Below are 19,370 nucleotides of genomic sequence, written 5' to 3'. Positions count from 1 at the left end.
ACTAAGATTAATTTTACCTGTTTCATATTATATTTCTATTTAACAGCATTACTCTGGCCTGCTCTTTCAATATACCCATATCATATCATGCTCAAAAATCACATTTGCCTTTGATTGTTCTTGTCTTGGATAGTACCTACAGCATGCTTTGGAGAATAACGTTCTTACTAGAGCTATTTAAGATTCTGAAAGTCTTTTTAAATCTATTCACCAAAGTTTGATTAAAGGTATTTCAATACACTATTGGTTATTTCATTAAAAATCTCTTTATAATCCCTATTATTTTTTCCAAGTACTCAGCTCATACTTGAGAAACTCTATTACAACAAACTTATGATGACAGCCTTATTAGTTTCTTATTAATATGGATTTCTTATTATAATCTGAATGTGCACATTAAACTTTTTTTTCCCTACTTTTTAACTGTTACATGGGAAAAACATTCAGAAACTACAGACCAGAGAGCCTGATGGAAATTCAGACACTGATCTTGACAGACATTCAGGGAACATTAGGGAAAATGAAGGTCACTAGGGGGAATTCCCTGGTGGGCCAGTGGCTAAGACTCTGTGCTCCCAATGCAGGGCCTGGGTTCAATCCCTGGTCAGGGAACTAGATCCCACGTGCTGCAATAAAGAGTTTACATGCCTCAACTAAAGATCCCACAGGCCACACCAAAGGACAAAGATCTCGCATGCCACAACTAAGGCCTGACACGGCCAAATAAATAAATAAATATATTTTTTTAATGAAGGTCACTAGGAACCAAAATGGGTTCATTTCCTCAGAACAAGCCTATCAAAATAATTTGGTTTCCAAGTTTCCGACCTTGACTGGAGCAGGGGACACGAGGAATAAGGTGTCTACGAGATCGTGGTCTTACATGGCTCGAGCTTCCCAGTGTGGCTTTAACCAAGATAGCAGATCCAGCTGAACTTAAAACAATATTTTTGAAGTATGCAAGCACTGAAAAAAATGGTGAATTTTTCATGTCTCCCAATGACTCCGTCACCCAATATTTGAACATTTTTGGAGAAAGCCAACCTAATCCAAAGACTGTGGAACTTTTAAGTGGTGTGGTGGATCAGACTAAAGATGGTGAACCTCTCTGGGTGTCCCTCAATGTGGAGAAACTTTTCGTCTTTAACCTAGATGTTTTATCATTGGTGCTGTACAGATGGAGAAGTCTTGAGGCTACTGTAAAAATAAAACTGAAAACCAGAAGCAGGAGGCTTAAGTCCAAATCCTGAGGACATCAGAGAATGCCTGAATCCAGGGAACAATAATCAATAGGAGCTCATCAAACGCCTCCATACATACACTGAAACCAAGCACTAGCCAAGGGCCAACAAGTTCCAGAGCAAGACATACCACGCAAATTCTCCAGCAACACAGGAACACACCCCTGAGCTTCAATATACAGGCAGCTCAAAGTTACTCCAAAACCACTGACGTCTCATAACCCATTACTGGTCACTCCATTGCACTCCAGAAAGAAGAAATCCAGCTCCACCCACCAGAACTCCAACAAAGCCTCCCTAACCAAGAAACCTTGGCAAGCCACTGATACAACCCCACCCACAGTGAGGAAACTCCATAATAAAGAGAACTCCACAAATTCCCAGAATATAGAAAGGCCACCCCAAACGCAGCAATATAACCAAGATGAAGAGACAGAGGAATACTCAGCAGGTAAAGGAACAGGAGAAATGCCTACCAAACCAGACCAAAGAGGAAGAGATAGGGAATCTACCTGATAAAGAATTCCGAATATTGATAGTGAAAATGATCCAAAATCTTGAAATAAAAATGGAATCACAGATAAATAGCCTGGAGACAAGGATTGAGAAGATACAAGAAAGGTTTAACAAGGACCTAGAAGAAATAAAAAAGAGTCAATATATAATGAATAATGCAATAAATGAGATCAAAACACTCGAGGCAATAAATAGTAGAATAACGGAGGCAGAAGATAGGATTAGTGAAATAGAAGATAGAATGGTAGAAATAAATGAATCAGAGAGGAAAAAAGAAAAACTAATTAAAAGAAATGAGGACAATCTCAGAGACCTACAGGATAATATGAAACGCTCCAACATTCAAATTATAGGAGTCCCAGAAGAAGAAGACAAAAAGAAAGACCATGAGAAAATCCTTGAGGAGATAATAGTTGAAAACTTCCCTAAAATGGGGAAGGAAATAATCACCCAAGTCCAAGAAACCCAGAGAGTTCCAAATAGGATAAACCCAAGGCGAAACACCCCAAGACACATATTCATCAAATTAACAAAGATCAAACACAAAGAACAAATATTAACAGCAGCAAGGGAAAAACAACAAATAACACACAAGGGGATTCCCATAAGGATAACAGCTGATCTTTCAATAGAAACTCTTCAGGCCAGGAGGGAATGGCAAGACATACTTAAAGTGATGCAAGAAAATAACCTACAGCCCAGATTACTGTACCCAGCAAGGATCTCATTCAAACGCGAAGGAGAAATCAAAAGCTTTAGAGACAAGCAAAAGCTGAGAGAATTCAGCACCACCAAACCAGCTCTCCAACAAATGCTAAAGGATATTCTCTAGACAGGAAACACAAAAAGGGTGTATAAACCCGAACCCAAAACAATAAAGTAAATGGCAACGGGATCATACTTATCAATAATTACCTTAAATGTAAATGGGTTCAATGTCCCAACCAAAAGGCAAAGACTGGCTGAATGGATACAAAAACAAGACCCCTATATATGCTGCCTACAAGAGACCCACCTCAAAACAAGGGACACATACAGACTGAAAGTGAAGGGCTGGAAAAAGATATATCATGCAAATAGAGACCAAAAGAAAGCAGGAGTGGCAATACTCATATCAGATAAAATAGACTTTAAAACAAAGGCTGTGAAAAGAGACAAAGAAGGCCACTACATAATGATCAAAGGATCAATCCAAGAAGAAGATATAACAATTATAAATATACATGCACCCAACATAGGAGCACCACAATACGTAAGACAAATGCTAACAAGTATGAAAGGGGAAATTAAGAATAACACAATAATAGTGGGAGACTTTAATACCCTACTCACACCTATGGACAGATCAACTAAACAGAAAATTAACAAAGAAATGCAAACTTTAAATGATACAATAGACCAGTTAGACTATAGGACATTTCACCCCAAAACAATGAATTTCACCTTTTTCTCAAGTGTTCACAGAACCTTCTCCAGGATAGAGCACATCCTGGGCCATAAATCTAACCTTGATGAATTCAAAAAAAATCTAAATCATTCCAAGCATCTTTTCTGACCATAATGCATTAAGATTAGATCTCAATTACAGGAGAAAAACTATTAAAAATTCCAACATATGGAGGCTGAACAACATGCTTCTGAATAACCAACAAATCACAGAAGAAATCAAAAAAGAAATCAAAATATGCATAGAAACAAATGAAAATGAAAACACAACAACCCAAAACCTGTGGGACACTATAAAAGCAGTGCTAAGAGGAAAGTTCATGGCAATACAGGCATACCTCAAGAAACAAGAAAAAAGTCAAATAAATAACCTAACTCTACACCTAAAGCAACTAGAAAAGGAAGAAATGAAGAACCCCAGAGTTAGTAGAAGGAAAGAAATCTTAAAAATTAGGGCAGAAATAAATGCAAAAGAAACAAAAGAGACCATAGCAAAAATCAACAAAGCCAAAAGCTGGTTCTTTGAGAGGATAAATAAAATTGACTAACCATTAGCCAGACTCATCAAGAAACAAAGAGAGAAAAATCAAATCAATAAAATTAGAAATGAAAATGGAGAGATCACAACAGACAACACAGAAATACAAAGGATCATAAGAGACTACTATCAGCAGTTATATGCCAATAAAATGGACAACGTGGAAGAAATGGGCAAATTCTTGGAAAAGTACAACTTTCCAAAACTGAGCCAGGAAGAAATAGAAAATCTTAACAGACCCATCACAAGCAAGGAAATTGAAACTGTAATCAGAAATCTTCCAGCAAACAAAAGCCCAGGTCCAGATGGCTTCAGAGCTGAATTCTACCAAATTTAGAGAAGAGCTAACACCTATCCTACTCAAACTCTTCCAGAAAATTGCAGAGGAAGGTAAACTTCCAAACTCATTCTATGAAGCCACCATGACCCTAATACCAAAACCTGACAAAGATGCCACAAAAAAAGAAAACTACAGGCCAATATCACTGATGAACATAGATGCAAAAATCCTCAACAAAATTCTAGCAATCAGAATCCAACAACACATTAAAAAGATCATACACCATGACCAAGTTGGCTTTATCCCAGGGATGCAAGGTTTCTTCAATATCCGCAAATCAATCAATGTAATTCACCACATTAACAAATTGAAAAATAAAAGCCATATGATTATCTCAATAGATGCAGAGAAGGCCTTTGACAAAATTCAACATCCATTTATGATAAAAACTCTCCAGAAAGCAGGAATAGAAGGAACATACCTCAACATAATAAAAGCTATATATGACAAACCCACAGCAAACATCATCCTCAATGGTGAAAAATTGAAAGCATTTCCCCTAAAGTCAGGAACAAGACAAGGGTGCCCACTTTCACCGCTACTATTCAACATAGTTCTGGAAGTTTTGGCCACAGCAATCAGAGCAGAAAAAGAAATAAAAGGAATCCAAATTGGAAAAGAAGAAGTAAAACTCTCACTGTTTGCAGATGACATGATCCTCTACATAGAAAACCCTAAAGACTCCACCAGAAAATTACTAGAGCTAATCAATGAAATGTTACAGTTGCAGGATATAGAATCAACACACAGAAATCCCTTGCATTCCTATACACTAATAATGAGAAAGTAGAAAAAGAAATTAAGGAAACAATTCCATTCACCATTGCAACGAAAAGAATAAAATACTTAGGAATATATCTACCTAAAGAAACTAAAGACCTATATATAGAAAACTATAAAACATTGATGAAAGAAATCAAAGAGTACACTAATAGATGGAGAAATATACCATGTTCATGGATTGGAGGAATCAACATAGTGAAAATGAGTATAATATCAAAGCAATCTACAGATTCAATGCAATCCCTATCAAGCTACCAGCGGTATTTTTCACAGAACTAGGACAAATAATTTCAAGATTTGTATGGAAATACAAAAAACCTCGAATAGCCAAAGCAACATTGAGAAAAAAGAATGGAACTGGAGGAATCAACTTGCCTGATTTCAGGCTCTACTACAAAGCCACAGTCATCAAGAGAGTATGGTACTGGCACAAAGACAGAAATATAGATCAATGGAACCAAATAGAAAGCCCAGAGATAAATCCACACACCTATGGACACCTTATCTTTGACAAAGGAGGCAAGAATATACAATGGAGTAAAGACAATCTCTTTAACAAGTGGTGCTGGGAAAACTGGCCAACCACTTGTAAAAGAATGAAACTAGATCACTTTCTAACACCACACACAAAAATAAACTCAAAATGGATTAAAGATCTAAACATAAGACCAGAAACTATAAAACTCCTAGAGGAGAATATAGGCAAAACACACTCTGACATACATTACAGCAGGATCCCCTATGACCCACCTCCCAGAATACTGGAAATAAAAGCAAAAATAAACAAATGGGATCTAATTAAAATTAAAAGCTTCTGCACAACATAGGAAACTATAAGCAAGGTGAAAAGACAGCCTTCTGAATGGGAGAAAATAATAGCAAATGAAGCAACAGACAAACAACTAATCTCAAAAATATACAAGCAACTTATGCAGCTCAATTCCAGAAAAATAAACGACCCAATCAAAAAATGGTCCAAAGAACTAAATAGACACTTCTCCAAAGAAGACATACGGATGGCTAACAAACACATGAAAAGATGCTCAACATCACTCATTATTAGAGAAATGCAAATCAAGACCACAATGAGGTACCACTTCACACCAGTCAGAATGGCTGCGGTCAAAAAGTCTGCAAGCAATAAATGCTGGAGAGGGTGTGGAGAAAAGGGAACCCTCCTACACTGTTGGTGGGAATGCAAACTAGTACAGCCACTACGGAGAACAGTGTGGAGATTCCTTAAAAAATTGCAAATAGAACTCCCTTATGACCCAGCAATCCCACTGCTGGGCATACACACCGAGGAAACCAGAATTGAAAGAGACACATGTACCCCAATGTTCATCGCAGCACTGTTTATAATAGCCAGGACATGGAAACAACCTAGATGTCTATCAGCAGGTGAATGGATAAGAAAGCTGTGGTACATATACACAATGGAGTATTACTCAGCCGTTAAAAAGAATTCATTTGAATCAGTTCTAATGAGATGGATGAAACTGGAGCCGATTATACAGAGTGAAGTAAGCCAGAAAGAAAAACACCAATACAGTATACTAACACATATATATGGAATTTAGAAAGATGGTAATGATGACCCTGGATGCAAGACAGCAAAAGAGACACAGATGTGTATAGCGGACTTTTGGACTCTGAGGGAGAGGGAGAGGGAGAGGGTGGGATGATTTGGGAGAATGGCATTGTAACATGTATACTATCATGTAAGAAACGAATCGCCAGTCTATGTTTGATGCAGGATGCAGGATGCTTGGGGCTGGTGCACGGGGATGATCCGGAGGGATGGTGTGGGGTGGGAGGTGAGAGGGGGGTTCATGTTTGGGAGCTCATGTACACCCGTGGTGGATTCATGTCAATGTATGCCAAAACGAATACAGTTTAAAATAAAGTCTTACAAAAGAAAAAAAAATTAAAAAAACAAAGAAACAAAATAATTTGGTTTCCTGAGATGGATACTTGCTTGATAAAACAGATCAAGGTCACAAAGGACAGACCTTTGAACTGACAGTTTCCAACTGCAGGCAGAGAGCAGACATGAATTTCTTACAGTATTTCTGGGAAAGAGGTGCCCTCACTTTCACTGGTTTCATTTTGAGCCCCACAGTCCTTGGGCTAAGAGCTCATCAGCACAGGCACAAGCAGCATTGAGAAGGAGAAGGCCAACAAATGCAAGGGAAAGGGATTGAAAACAAGAAAACAGAGGCCAAAGGAGAGAATCCCATGCCCATAAAGTAGCTACAAGACATTCTCCTTTGAGGCTGGTGGATGGGTATCAAAGGCTATCTCCAAAGAGGAACTGCTTGAATGTCTTCCAGCCCTGTTTTGGAGATGGGATCATTATTTTAGTCACACTTCATATTCAAACTTGTCTGAGCAAATGGAAAAGGTTGTATCCTGGTTTCACCTTCAGTCCTGAGATGGAAGCTTTTATCTGTAACTGCACAATCTAAGGTGCTGCTGCTGTGCCCTTCAGTAAAAACTTCAAAAAGCCTTCTGTACTCGAGAGAAAACAACATGAGAAGAAATCAAAAGACAGAAAACTTGGGCAAACAAGGGCTGATGCATGCAGGCAAACATTCTGCTTTTAAAGAGAGAAAGCAATGCCTACCCTCAAAGCTTGTATTAATTTAAAAACACGAGTGTAAGTCATGCTGGGACCCAGACTCACCCTGCAGCAGGCCAGCAGCTTCCACACCAGGTAGGGCCTGGCAGCCAGTGGAGTCAGGGGGGTCAGTGGAGCCGGCTGCCCACAGTGTCTGACTGTGCCGCAACAGAAGGGTGCATGCAGCCCACATGGGGGCAGCCCTGGAACATATAGTTCTAGTTACCAAAAGGGAGAGAGTGCTGATGGGCCAAGAGCTCACCAACACAGGCACGAGAAGCATTGAGAAGACCAACAAGCACAAGGGAAAGAGATGGAAAATCAAGAAGACAGGACGTCTCCTACACAAGGCCGCTTCTCCAAGACCAGGAGCCATAACCGGCCCACTCGCTGCATAGAAAAAACCCAGAGAATTAGGCAAAATGAGGAGACAGAAATATAAAACAAACAAAGGAAAAAGACAAACCCCAAAAGAAGAACTGAGTGGAAAGAAATAATCCATTTATCTGATAAAGACTTTAGGGTAATTCAATGAACTCAAGAGAAGAATAAACAGTGTGAGAAGTTCACCAAAGAGTTAGAAAATAGAAAGATTCAAACAAAGCTGAAGAATACAATAACTGAAATTTTAAAACTACACTAGAAGGAATTAACAACAAAAACTTGATTGGAAAATAGGCAGGGGACCTGAACACACGTTGTCCAAAGAAGGCAGAGATGGGCAACAGGCCTATGAGAAGATGCTCAGCATCACTAATAATCAGGGAAACACAAATCAAAATCACAATGAGATGCCACCTCACACCTGTCAGAATGGCTATCAGCAAAAGGGCAACAGATAACAAGAGTTGCAAGAATGAAGTGAAAAGAAAACTCATGCACTGTTGGTGGGAAGGTAAATTGGTACAACCACTATGGAAAACAGTATGGCAGTTCCTCAAAAAATTAATAGAAACTGCCATACGACTCAACAATTTCACTTCTGTAAATTTACCCCAAGAAGAAAAAAGCACTTATTACAAAAAACATGCACACCAATATTCATTGCAACATTATTTACAATAGCCAAGATGTGGAAGCAACCTATGTGTCTGTAGATAGATGAATGGATAAAGAAGATGTGGTATTTATAAACAATGGAATATTACTCACCCTTAAAAAATGAAATCTTGGCTTTTAGAACAACATGGATAGATATAGCAGGTATTGTGCTAAGTAAAGTTAGTGAAACAGGGAAAGACCAATACCATATGATTTTACTTATATGTGAAATCTAAGAACAAACAAACATTCGAAAGAGAAACTGCCTCATAGATACAAAGAACAAACTAGTAATCACCAGAAGGAAGGTGGGTAGAGGGAGGAGTGAGATAGGTGAGGGAGATGAAGAAGTACAAACTATCAGTTATAAAATAAGTAAGTTATGGAGATGTAATATACAGCATAGGGAATATAGCCAATAATATTGTAATGACTTTCTATGGTGACAGGTGATAACTAGACTTATTGTGATCATTTTGTAATGTATAAAAATATTGACCCACTATGTTTACACCTGAAACTAATGCAATATTATGTCAATTAAAAAAGGGAAAAAACAAATAACAGTAATAAAGTATACAATTAAACAATTCAATTTTTAAAAATTATAGTAAAAAGAGGGCAACAAAACAAATTCCCAGATCCAGTTCTTTAAAAGTAGTTGCAAGTCGTTTTCAAAATTCCTAAAAGACACTTGTCAAAGATAAAACAGCAGCAAAGGAAAAAATGTGAAATTTGATTAGATCTTGGTATTTTAAAAGACATTCTTGTGACAATTGAAGGAATCTGAATAAGAGGAGAAGTTAAGTGATATTATGAAATTATTGTTAATTTCAATATTAATAAAATATTGTTAATTTACAAATATTATGTTATTGGGTTTATGCCAAAGCATTTAGGAGTAAAGTGTGAATGTATAAAACAGTACAATTATGGCAAAATATTAATAAATGAATACATAAATAAACCCCCATTCTTAATTCCATGGCCCAAAGAAAGCTCCTCCACCCCTGCGTTGTAGATTACAATATTGAATACAATCTATGTGACTGGTAATTTGCTGTTTTATATCATTTTACCTGTTTTGACAACATTACATTGGACAATATATACATGTTATAAGAGATCAACTATGGTTATACCAATCATTAAAAAGTTGCTTATCTGGACTTCCTAGTGGCCTAGCAGTTAGGATTCTGGGCTTTCACTGCCTTGACCCAGACTCAGTCCCTGGTTGGGGAAAGATCCCACAAGTCACATGGTGCAGGGGGGAAAAGTTGGTAATCTCTTTTGGGCTGGGAACACATGGACTTTGAGTCACAGACTAAGGGCCAGCAGGTTCTATTACTTCTCTGCTGTGTGAACTTTGACATGGCACTCAACATACCTCAACTATTTCTCTCCTCTTTAACAGTCTCTATCTTATAAAACTACTACAACAATTAAATGAAAACAAAAACTTAAAACTCTAAGCACAACACTTGACACAGAGCATGTGCTTAATTCATGGCAACTCTTATATCCACCCCATTATAATACTGGATCTAGTTGGTTTTTTTAATAGGAATACACAACATTATTTTGACTTGGATTATCTTTCCTAAATAAAAACACATAGACTCTCCAAACCTTAAGTCAAACAAAGTGTATGAATAAGTTTCACATAACAATGAACTTCCGCTTCCCGGGTGGCTCAGCAGTAAAAGAATTCACCTGCTAATTAGGAGCCAAAGGAGCCACAGGTTCAGTCCCTGGGTCAGGAAGATCCCCTGGGGAAAGTCATGGCAACCCACTCTAGTACCCTTATCTGAAAAATCCCATGGACAGAGGAGCCTGGTGGGCTACAATCCATAGGGTCACAAAGAGTTGGACACGACTGAAGCGACTTAGCACACACACACACAACAATGTGACATAACATAAGAATTTAAAATGGAGAAATGTTTGACCAATACTTTACCATCTAATGTTCAGATTCAACAATCTGTACTGTTAAAAATATTAAAATAAATCAATGAAAGAGGCATTTTATTAAGTATTATCTGATTTGGTTCCTGTGTACAAAGATCTAAAATCTAGTTGGAGAGATTAGGTCAACAAGAGCAGAATAAGGCAAGCTCCACTAATAGGAGCAAACTAACAAAATCACTGTCTGGGGAGGCCTTATAAATAGCTGTGAAAAGAAGAGAAGTGAAAAGCAAAGGAGAAAAGGAAAGATATTCCCATCTGAATGCAGAGTTCCAAAGAATAGCAAGGAGAGATAGGAAAGCCTTCCTCAGCAATCAATGCAAAGAAATAGAGGAAAACAACAGAATGGGAAAAACTAGAGATCTCTTCAAGAAAATTAGAGACACCAAGGGAATATTTCATGCAAAAATGGGCTCGATAAAGGACAGAAATGGTCTGGACCTAACAGAAGCAGAAGATATTAAGAAGAGGTGGCAAGAATACACAGAAGAACTGTACAAGATCTTAACGACCAAGAGAATCACGATAGTGTGATCACTCACCTAGAGCTAGACATCCTGGAATGTGAAGTCAAGTGGGCCTTAGAAAGCATCACTACAAACAAAGCTAGTGGAGGTGATGGAATTCCAGTTGAGCTATTTCAAAGCCTGAAAGATGATACTGTGAAAGTACTGCACTCAGTATGCCAGCAAATTTGGAAAACTCAGCAGTGGCCACAGGACTGGAAAAGGTCTTTTCATCCCAATCCCAAAGAAAGGCAATGCCAAAGAATGCTCAAACTACTGCACAATTGCACTCATCTCACACGCTAGTAAAGTAATGCTCAAAATTCTCCAAGCCAGGCTTCAGCAATACGTGAACCGTGAACTTCCAGATGTTCAAGCTGGTTTTAGAAAAGGCAGAGGAACCAGAGATCAAATTGCCAACATCCGCTGGATCATGGAAAAAGCAAGCGAGTTCCAGAAAAACATCTATTTCTGCTTTATTGATTATGCCAAAGCCTTTGACTGTGTGGATCACAATAAACTGTGGAAAATTCTGAAAGAGATGGGAATACCAGACCACCTGACCTGCCTCTTGAGAAACCTGTCTGCAGGTCAGGAAGCAACAGTTAGAACTGGACATGGAACAACAGACTGGTTCCAAATAGGAAAAGGAGTACGTCAAGGCTGTATATTGTAACCCTGCTTATTTAACTTATATGCAGAGTATATCATGAGAAATGCTGGGCTGGAAGAAGCACAAGCTGGAATCAAGATTGTTGGGAGAAATGTGAATAACCTCAGATATGCAGATTACACTACCCTTATGGCAGAAAGTGAAGAGCAACTAAAAAGCCTCTTGATGAAAATGAAAGAGGAGAGTAAATAAGTTGGCTTAAAACTCAACATTCAGAAGACTAAGATCATGGCATCTGGTCCCATTACTTCATGGGAAATAGATGAGAAAACAGTGGAACAGTGGCTGACTTTATTTTGGGGCTCCAAAATCACTGCAGATGGTGATTGCAGCCATGAAATTAAATGACGCTTACTCCTTGGAAGGAAAGTTATGACCAACCTGGATAGCATATTTAAAAGCAGAGACATTACTTTGCCAACAAAGGTCTGTCTAGTCAAGGCTATGGTTTTTCCAGTGGTCATGTATGGATGTGAGAGTTGGACTATAAAGAAAGCTGAGTACCGAAGAATTGATGCTTTTGAACTGTGGTGTTGGAGAAGACTCTTGAGAGTCCCTTGGACTGCAAGAAGATCCAACCAGTCCATCCTAAAGGAGATCAGTCCTGGGTGTTCACTGGAAGGACTGATGTTGAAGCTGAAAACTCCAATACTTTGGCCACCTCATGCGAAGAGCTGACTCATTGGAAAAGACCCTAATGCTGGGAAGGATTGCGGACAGGAGGAGAAGGGGCTGACAGAGGATGAGATGGCTGGATGGCATCGCTGACTCGATGGACATGGGTTTGGGTAGACTGCAGGAGTTGGTGATGGATAGGGAGGCCTGGCATGCTCGATTCATGGGGTCAAAAAGAGTTGGACACAACTGAGCGACTGAACTGAACAACAGTTCCTATTTTTGAGCTTGCTACTTGCCCAGCACTACCTAGGTCCTGTCCACATGTTACCCCACTGATGCACTCCACTGCTGAATCCTGCCAGCCCAGCCTTCAAAACACCCCCTGATAGTTCCTATTCCTCACCAGACTCCGTCATTTCTTACCCATCCCCAGCTAGTCATTGTTCCCACAGCTTCCTAACTGGTCTCCCTGCTTCTCCTTTTTCATTAGCAAGGACTATTCTCTACCCAGCATCTAGAATAATTCATCACAATTTCACTCCTGTTCAAAACTCTGAGACTTTCTACTTCACTGGGAATTTAACAAGTTAGTCTTTAAGGGCCCACAAAAATTTATCTCTAGAATCCAGCCCTGACTACTTGTACAATTTCATTTCCTATTTACTCTCCAGCACGGTGGTCTCCTCAAAGTTCCTTAAATGTTTGAAACCTATTTCAGGGTTTTTGCTGCCATCCTCTCTGTCTGGAATACTACTCTCCCAGTCACCTCGCCTGCTCCACCACTTCCTTTTAAGTCTACACTCAACTGTTTTCCCTTTTAAAGAGACCTCCCCTGACTACACTATATAAAATACTAACTACCAGAGAGTGACTGAATGAAATATACCTCCATCCCACAGAGCACTATGCAGCTGTTAAAAAAAAAAAAAATGAGGATGATTTCTATGAACTGATATGGAATGATTTTCCAGACATGTGGTTAAGTGACAAAAGCAACCTATAAGAGGGTACATTGAGCATGTTACCTATTGTTTGAAAGAGGGAGTTAGAAACAAACATATGTATCTGTTTGTATCTACAAAAAGAAACAGGAAAGACAAAAACAAACAAATGATACCTTGTTGGGGGAGAGAGAGGGATGGAATGGAATTTCTGAGCATTTTTTAAATGGTCATCCCTCAGTGTCCACAGGGTATCGGTTCCAGGATCCCAGTGGATACCAAACTCTGAGGATGCTAAAGTCCCTTACATAAGAACGGCATAGTAACCTATGCACATCTTCTCATATACTTTAAATCATCTCTAGATTACTTGTACTATCTAACACAATGTAAATGCTGCTTAAATAATTGCAAATACAACATAATTCAGTTCAGTCGCCCAGTCGTATCTGACTCTTTGCAACCCTGTGAACCACAGCTCGTCGGGCCTCCCTGTCCATCACCAACTCCCGGAATCCATCCAAACCCATGTCCATTGAGTCGGTGATGCCATCCAAATACAACATAAATGCTATTTAAATAATTGTCAGAATACAGCATATTCAAGTTTCGCTTGTTGAGATTTTATGGAATTTTTTTCCTGAATATTCTTGATCTGTGGTTGGTTGAATCCAGAGAGGCAGAACCTGCAAATATGGAAGGCCAGCTGTGTTTGGTTTCTATTTGAACCATGTTAACAGCTTCCATATTTAAAAATTAAATTAAGGTGGGGGAAACCCTAAAATTGAATAGACAGAAACACATTGATTTAACTATGTATCCATTTGATAACAATTCAGGTAACTTGAAAATACAGTGTTCTGTACATATTTAGTGGAATATATGGAAGAATAAAAGTTTCGAACTATATTTAGTAAAACTTGTGCTTGGGAGTAGTATTGGCACAGGAATTATGGGACTAGTTTGTGTTTAATGTAGATTAGGCAAATATACTAATGCTACTAAGAATAGAATTCTTAGGAGGAAATTCTTACGGAGGAAACAGAAGAACTGAATTTTTGGATTACTCTGCGGTAACAAGATAAACGCATGACTTTGTGAAAGCTATTTCCTAGCTCTGAGAACTGACAGGGCCTAGAAGCTGTGACTTCAGGAGCCTTGAGCACACCTAGTCTTAGTCACGCTCAGTCATGTCTTACTCTTCCCGACTCTATGGACTGTAGCTCATCAGGCTCCTCTAGTCCATGGGGTTTTCCAGGCAAGAATACTAGAGTGGGTTGCCATTTCCTTCTCCAGGGGGTCTTCCCAACCCAGTGATCAAACCCGTGTCTCTTATGTCTCCTCATTAGCAGGCGGATTCTTTACCGCTGAGCCACCTGGGAAGCCCTTAGCACATCTAGCACCCAGATCTTAAATTCTAAATACCATTCCCCACTAAAAGAAAAAGGGGGTCTAATGAGTCCAAGGCTGAGGCAGGAAAGGTACAAAATGAGTCCAGAACATCTTTCTATGCCAGCAAGGAAGGCAGTGCTCACAACTGAGGCTTGGAGGGGTTCCCAGTGACCAAATTCAGAATCACCAAGCATTAGAATGGATAATGACAGGAATGCTATCTTAAATAGAAGGCAATGGCACCCCACTCCAGCACTCTGGCCTGGAAAATCCCATGGACAGAGGAGCCTGGTGGGCTGCAGTCCATGGGGTCGATAAGAGTCGGATACGACTGAGCGACTTCCCTTTCACTTTTCACTTTCATGCATTGGAGAAAGAAATGGCAACCCACTCCAGTGTTCTTGCCTGGAGAATCCCAGGGATGGGGGAGCCTGGTGGGCTTCCGTCTATGGGGTCACGCAGAGTCGGACATGACTGGAGTGACTTAGCAGCAGCTATCTTAAATGATACCAATGAGTCCTTACTAGTACTAAAAAATAAAATAGAAAAGGAGGTCCCAAAGCTCTTTGTTACTGAAGACTGTCAATAAAGTATATAGACAAATAGGGATAGAAAATTGCCATCTGCAACAATTTAGGGATAATGGACTCGGGGAAGAATTGTCACTGAGTGCTAAACCACTGGGTGAAAGATTGTTGGAGGACGGGATATTCACACAATCTCAAAGTGTTACTTAGTGAATCACATATTACAGACATACCTCATTTTATTATGCTGCATTTTATTGCACTTTGTAGATACTGTGCTTTTTACACAAACTGAAGTTTTGTGGCAACTCTGCATTGTCAGGTAGTAGTCAGCATTTTTTAGCAATAAAATATTTTTTTTATTAAGGTATGTACATTTTCTTAGGCACAATGCTATGGCACACTTAGACTACAGTATAATGTAAATGTCATTTTTAAATGCACTAGGAAATAACAACTCAAATGACTTGCTTTATTGCGATATTTGCTTTATTGAAGTGGTTAGGAACTGAGTCCACCTATCTCCTATATTTACTCACCTCTACACTAGAGAAATCTGAGGGACCTCACCTTAACCAGTCAATCAATATTAACATCTCCGATAATCGGCAAATGGACTGCATCTGCACCCTGATGAGATGGACACCTGTGCTCAGGAAAGTCCACATCAGAATTTAAGCATGCACGCCAACACTGAGGGACATTTATGTAAAACAACTGGTCCAGACCCTTCAAAAAGACCAATGTCATACAGTTTAAAAAAAGAAAAATGTTGGCAACAGTTTAGATTTTTAGATTCAAGGGGATTAAAAAAGCATGGGGCTTCCTTGGTAGCTCAGCTGATAGAGAATCTGCCTGCAATGTAGGAGACCCTTGTTCGAGTCCTAGGTTAGGAAGATCCCCTGGAGGAGGGCATGGCAACCCACTCCAGTATTCTTGCCTGTTGAGTCGCTATGGACAGAGGAGCCTGCTGGGCTACAGTCCATGGGGTCGCAGAGTCGGACAGGACTGGGCGACTAAGTATAGCACAGCACAAACAGGCGTGAGTACCAAACTTGATGTATGATCCAGGACGGACTTCTGGACCCCATCTGAAAAGAGTCTTTTATCAATGCTATACTTCCTGACTCTGAAAATGGTGCCAGGGTTTACTGGAGACATGTTATTCTTACAAGACCTATGTTGAAATATTTAGGGTTAAGGTGTTGTAAGAGCTGCAATTCTCAAACGGTTTAGCAAAAAACAACAAGAAAAAGTAACTGGGTAGGTGTGGGTGTGTGTCTCTATAAAGAGAGAGAAGTAAACCAAATGTGATAAGATGTTAATAACTGGTGATTCAAGGAGAAAGGCATGCAAGTGTTCACTGTACTGTTTTTACAACTACTCTAAAGATTTTAAGTTTTCCAAAATTTAAGAAAATTAGTAAGAACTATTAACCACTTCCATTTCCCTTGCTCTGCACTACTAACCTCTGCATTAGCAAATGTTCACCACCACCCAACAACTGCACACTCACTGCTTTCTTTCTTCACTGTCTCTCCCCCACTCTAATAACTGTAAGCTTCCCTGTGCTGACATAGAGCTGACAGTCAGTTAGTATGTGTTGAATTACTGATGCTCACAATCATTCTGTGAAGCAGATGTTAGTATCCTTTCTCTCACGTGTGCTGCTCTCTCTTCAAAGGCAAAGATACAGAGTCACAGAGAAGTGAGGTAACTTACAGAAGTTTTAACCCTGAGGGGCGGGGCCAGGATCTGAGATCCAATACTGTTAATCAGTTAGGCAGCTTTCCCCACTGAGACCGGCTTGGTACCCAAAGGGCTCACTATCTGCAGAGCTTAGAGTTTTCCTTCAGAGAAGGCAATATCCATGTCTGCAGAACCAAGTGACCTCTGAATAAATAAATGAATTAGGTGGGAGAGACCATCATGAGGGGACTGTTTAGAGAGTCTTCCTAGAAAAGGTGCGCCTAGATCGGTAGACTGTTTTCAGTGGAAAAGAGCATAGCAACAGGCAGTGGTGGCCAAAGGTGCCTTCTGAGACCAGGGAGAGACCCGCACATCTGAAGGAATTACCTCATCCGTTCAACCTCGGTATGTGCTTCTTCCTCGTGCTGACAGCTCTGGCCTATGAAACCCTCACAGCCTTTGGGGCCTGTGATGGTACCTGTCCTGGCCCCCTCTGCCTCCAATCCCTCTCAACTACAATCTTTTCTCTTCATTGCTGCCAGATTATTCTAAGTGGATGGGTCTGCTCCAACAGGTCTGCTTTGCCTGCAGGAGAGAATCCCAGCTCCCAAAGGGGACTTTCGGGGTTCCCCCATGGGGCCTCAAGATCCCACGGGCACACCGACTCTCCAGTGACACTGATGGCTGCCTACTGCCAAAGTTTACCCTCTACATTCTCCTCCTCTTTCTTTCTTGATCTCCTCCTCCTGGCACCTTTTCCCACATCATGGCATGATACCACCTGTTCTAGGCTAGGTTCACACACCCTCCCTTCCAGGAAGTTTTTCCTTCACGAAAGATATTTGATTTCACCAAAGATGTGGCTCTCTTCCCTCTGCACACCCGCAGCACTTCATATTTACCTCTTACAACATTTACTTCTGTGCCTTACACTGCAGGTACTTTTGAGCACATGTCGACCCCCACCACGACGACCCCCACCCAGGCTGTATTCCATAGACGCATGCCTCCCACAGGCACTCAACACACTCTGAACGCAGAGTGGAGAGGAAAGGCTGATCAGGTGTGTGTGCTAAAGGGCCAGCAGGGGGATTTTCCCAGTACTAGTTAAGGGGGCTGTTACTATGCTCCAGGGGTTTGGCTATGACTTAACTAGGAGCCTGTGTGGGAAGAGGTTGATGATGTGGGTGAGGAGGTAAAAAAATGGAGACAAAGATACCTATCTTACGGGGCTGTCGTGACAATTTAACTGAAGAAGTGTGAAGAGGAGGAACACAGTCCTAGGCACTCACACATCCGTCCTTTTCTGTTCCGAAGGGAGGGGAAAGCAGCACCAGCCACACTACTTAGAAACTCCGAATCGAGGCCCACTCGTTCCTGTTGCGAGGCGATTCTGAACCACCGCCATCAGCCCAGGGCGCGGCCGCGGGACAGGCGCGGTTGCACTTGGCCTTGGCCGCGGCGCGCCCATCCCAGCGCAGAAGCCGGCGCGCGCGCACACAGCGCGATCCACTGCCAGTGGAGGCCCGCCCCGGACAAGCTCGCGGGCTGCGGAAGCAGTAACAAAAAAGATCTGCTCAAGTTCTGGACGATGGCGTCTCGGGAAGTAGTAACTTAGTCACTGGGGTCGCGCAGAAAAGGCACCCCTTCCAGAAAAACACGGGGTGGAAGACAAGCGGGGTTCGGGGATCGTGGGAGTTAAGAAGGACTCCCAAAGGGAGGAAAGAGCGCAGGGGAGGAGAACGAGCCGGAGTCTGGTTTCTTTTTCCCAGACCTCAGAGCCTGAGGAGCAAGTTTCTTACTGACCACCCTATGGTGATTTGTGGATGACACGACCAGGTCCCGCGCACGTGCCCCCCGCCACCTTCGCCACCCGAACTTGGCCCGCGCCCGTCCACCGGGCCCGGAGCCCGGGGGCCCACTGACACCTCGCGCTACCGGTCCCTGTGGGCTCCCGGAGGAGGCCTCCACTCACCCAATTTGAGGAACAGGCAGACCACTCCAAGGGCCCCCAGGGCACACCCAGGGGCACTCCCTGCGGCCATGGCGGTCCAGGCAGTTTCTGCTAATGGGTCTCAGCCGCACAACTCGGCCTGCCGGAGAGCCAGCCCCACTGTGCACCCCGCCCCGCCGCGCGCGCCCCGCCCCGCCGCGCGCGCCCCGCCCCGCCGCGCGCGCCCCGCCCCGCCGCGCGCGCCCCGCCCCGCCGCGCGCGCCCCGCCCCGCCGCGCGCGCCCCGCCCCGCCGCGCGCGCCCCGCCCCGCCGCGCGCGCCCCGCCCCGCCGCGCGCGCCCCGCCCCGCCGCGCGCGCCCCGCCCCGCCGCGCGCGCCCCGCCCCGCCGCGCGCGCCCCGCCCCGCCGCGCGCGCCCCGCCTCCCGCGCGGCGGGCTGGCACCGGATGCAGTCTGGGCGCCGGCTCTTTCCTCTTTTCCCGGACTCGGTTCGGGTCCCAGTCGTTCCTGCTATTCCGCAGCCACCCGCTTTGCTCTGTGGAGCTCTTTAGCAAAAGTGGCGTGCGTTTTTACAACCAG

General features: G+C 42.1%; 1 protein-coding gene across 2 annotated transcripts in view; it reads right to left on the bottom strand.

The window, feature by feature from the left end:
* The window catches only part of CD58 (CD58 molecule), a 49,646-nt gene extending 30,698 nt beyond the window's left edge, over window positions 1-18,948 (bottom strand). For both annotated transcript variants that reach the window (XM_052636840.1, XM_052636841.1), the window contains exon 1: window positions 18,815-18,948. In XM_052636840.1, the coding sequence (XP_052492800.1) occupies window positions 18,815-18,884 (70 nt within the window). In that variant the 5' untranslated portion in view covers window positions 18,885-18,948. The remainder of the gene's footprint in view (window positions 1-18,814) is intronic.
* Window positions 18,949-19,370: the final 422 nt, after the last annotated feature.

Source organism: Budorcas taxicolor, chromosome 3, assembly GCF_023091745.1.
Source record: "Budorcas taxicolor isolate Tak-1 chromosome 3, Takin1.1, whole genome shotgun sequence".
Lineage (NCBI taxonomy): Eukaryota > Metazoa > Chordata > Mammalia > Artiodactyla > Bovidae > Budorcas > Budorcas taxicolor.
The sequence above is the reverse complement of the archived record's forward strand: the minus strand, read 5'-3'. Positions and strand labels throughout refer to the sequence as shown.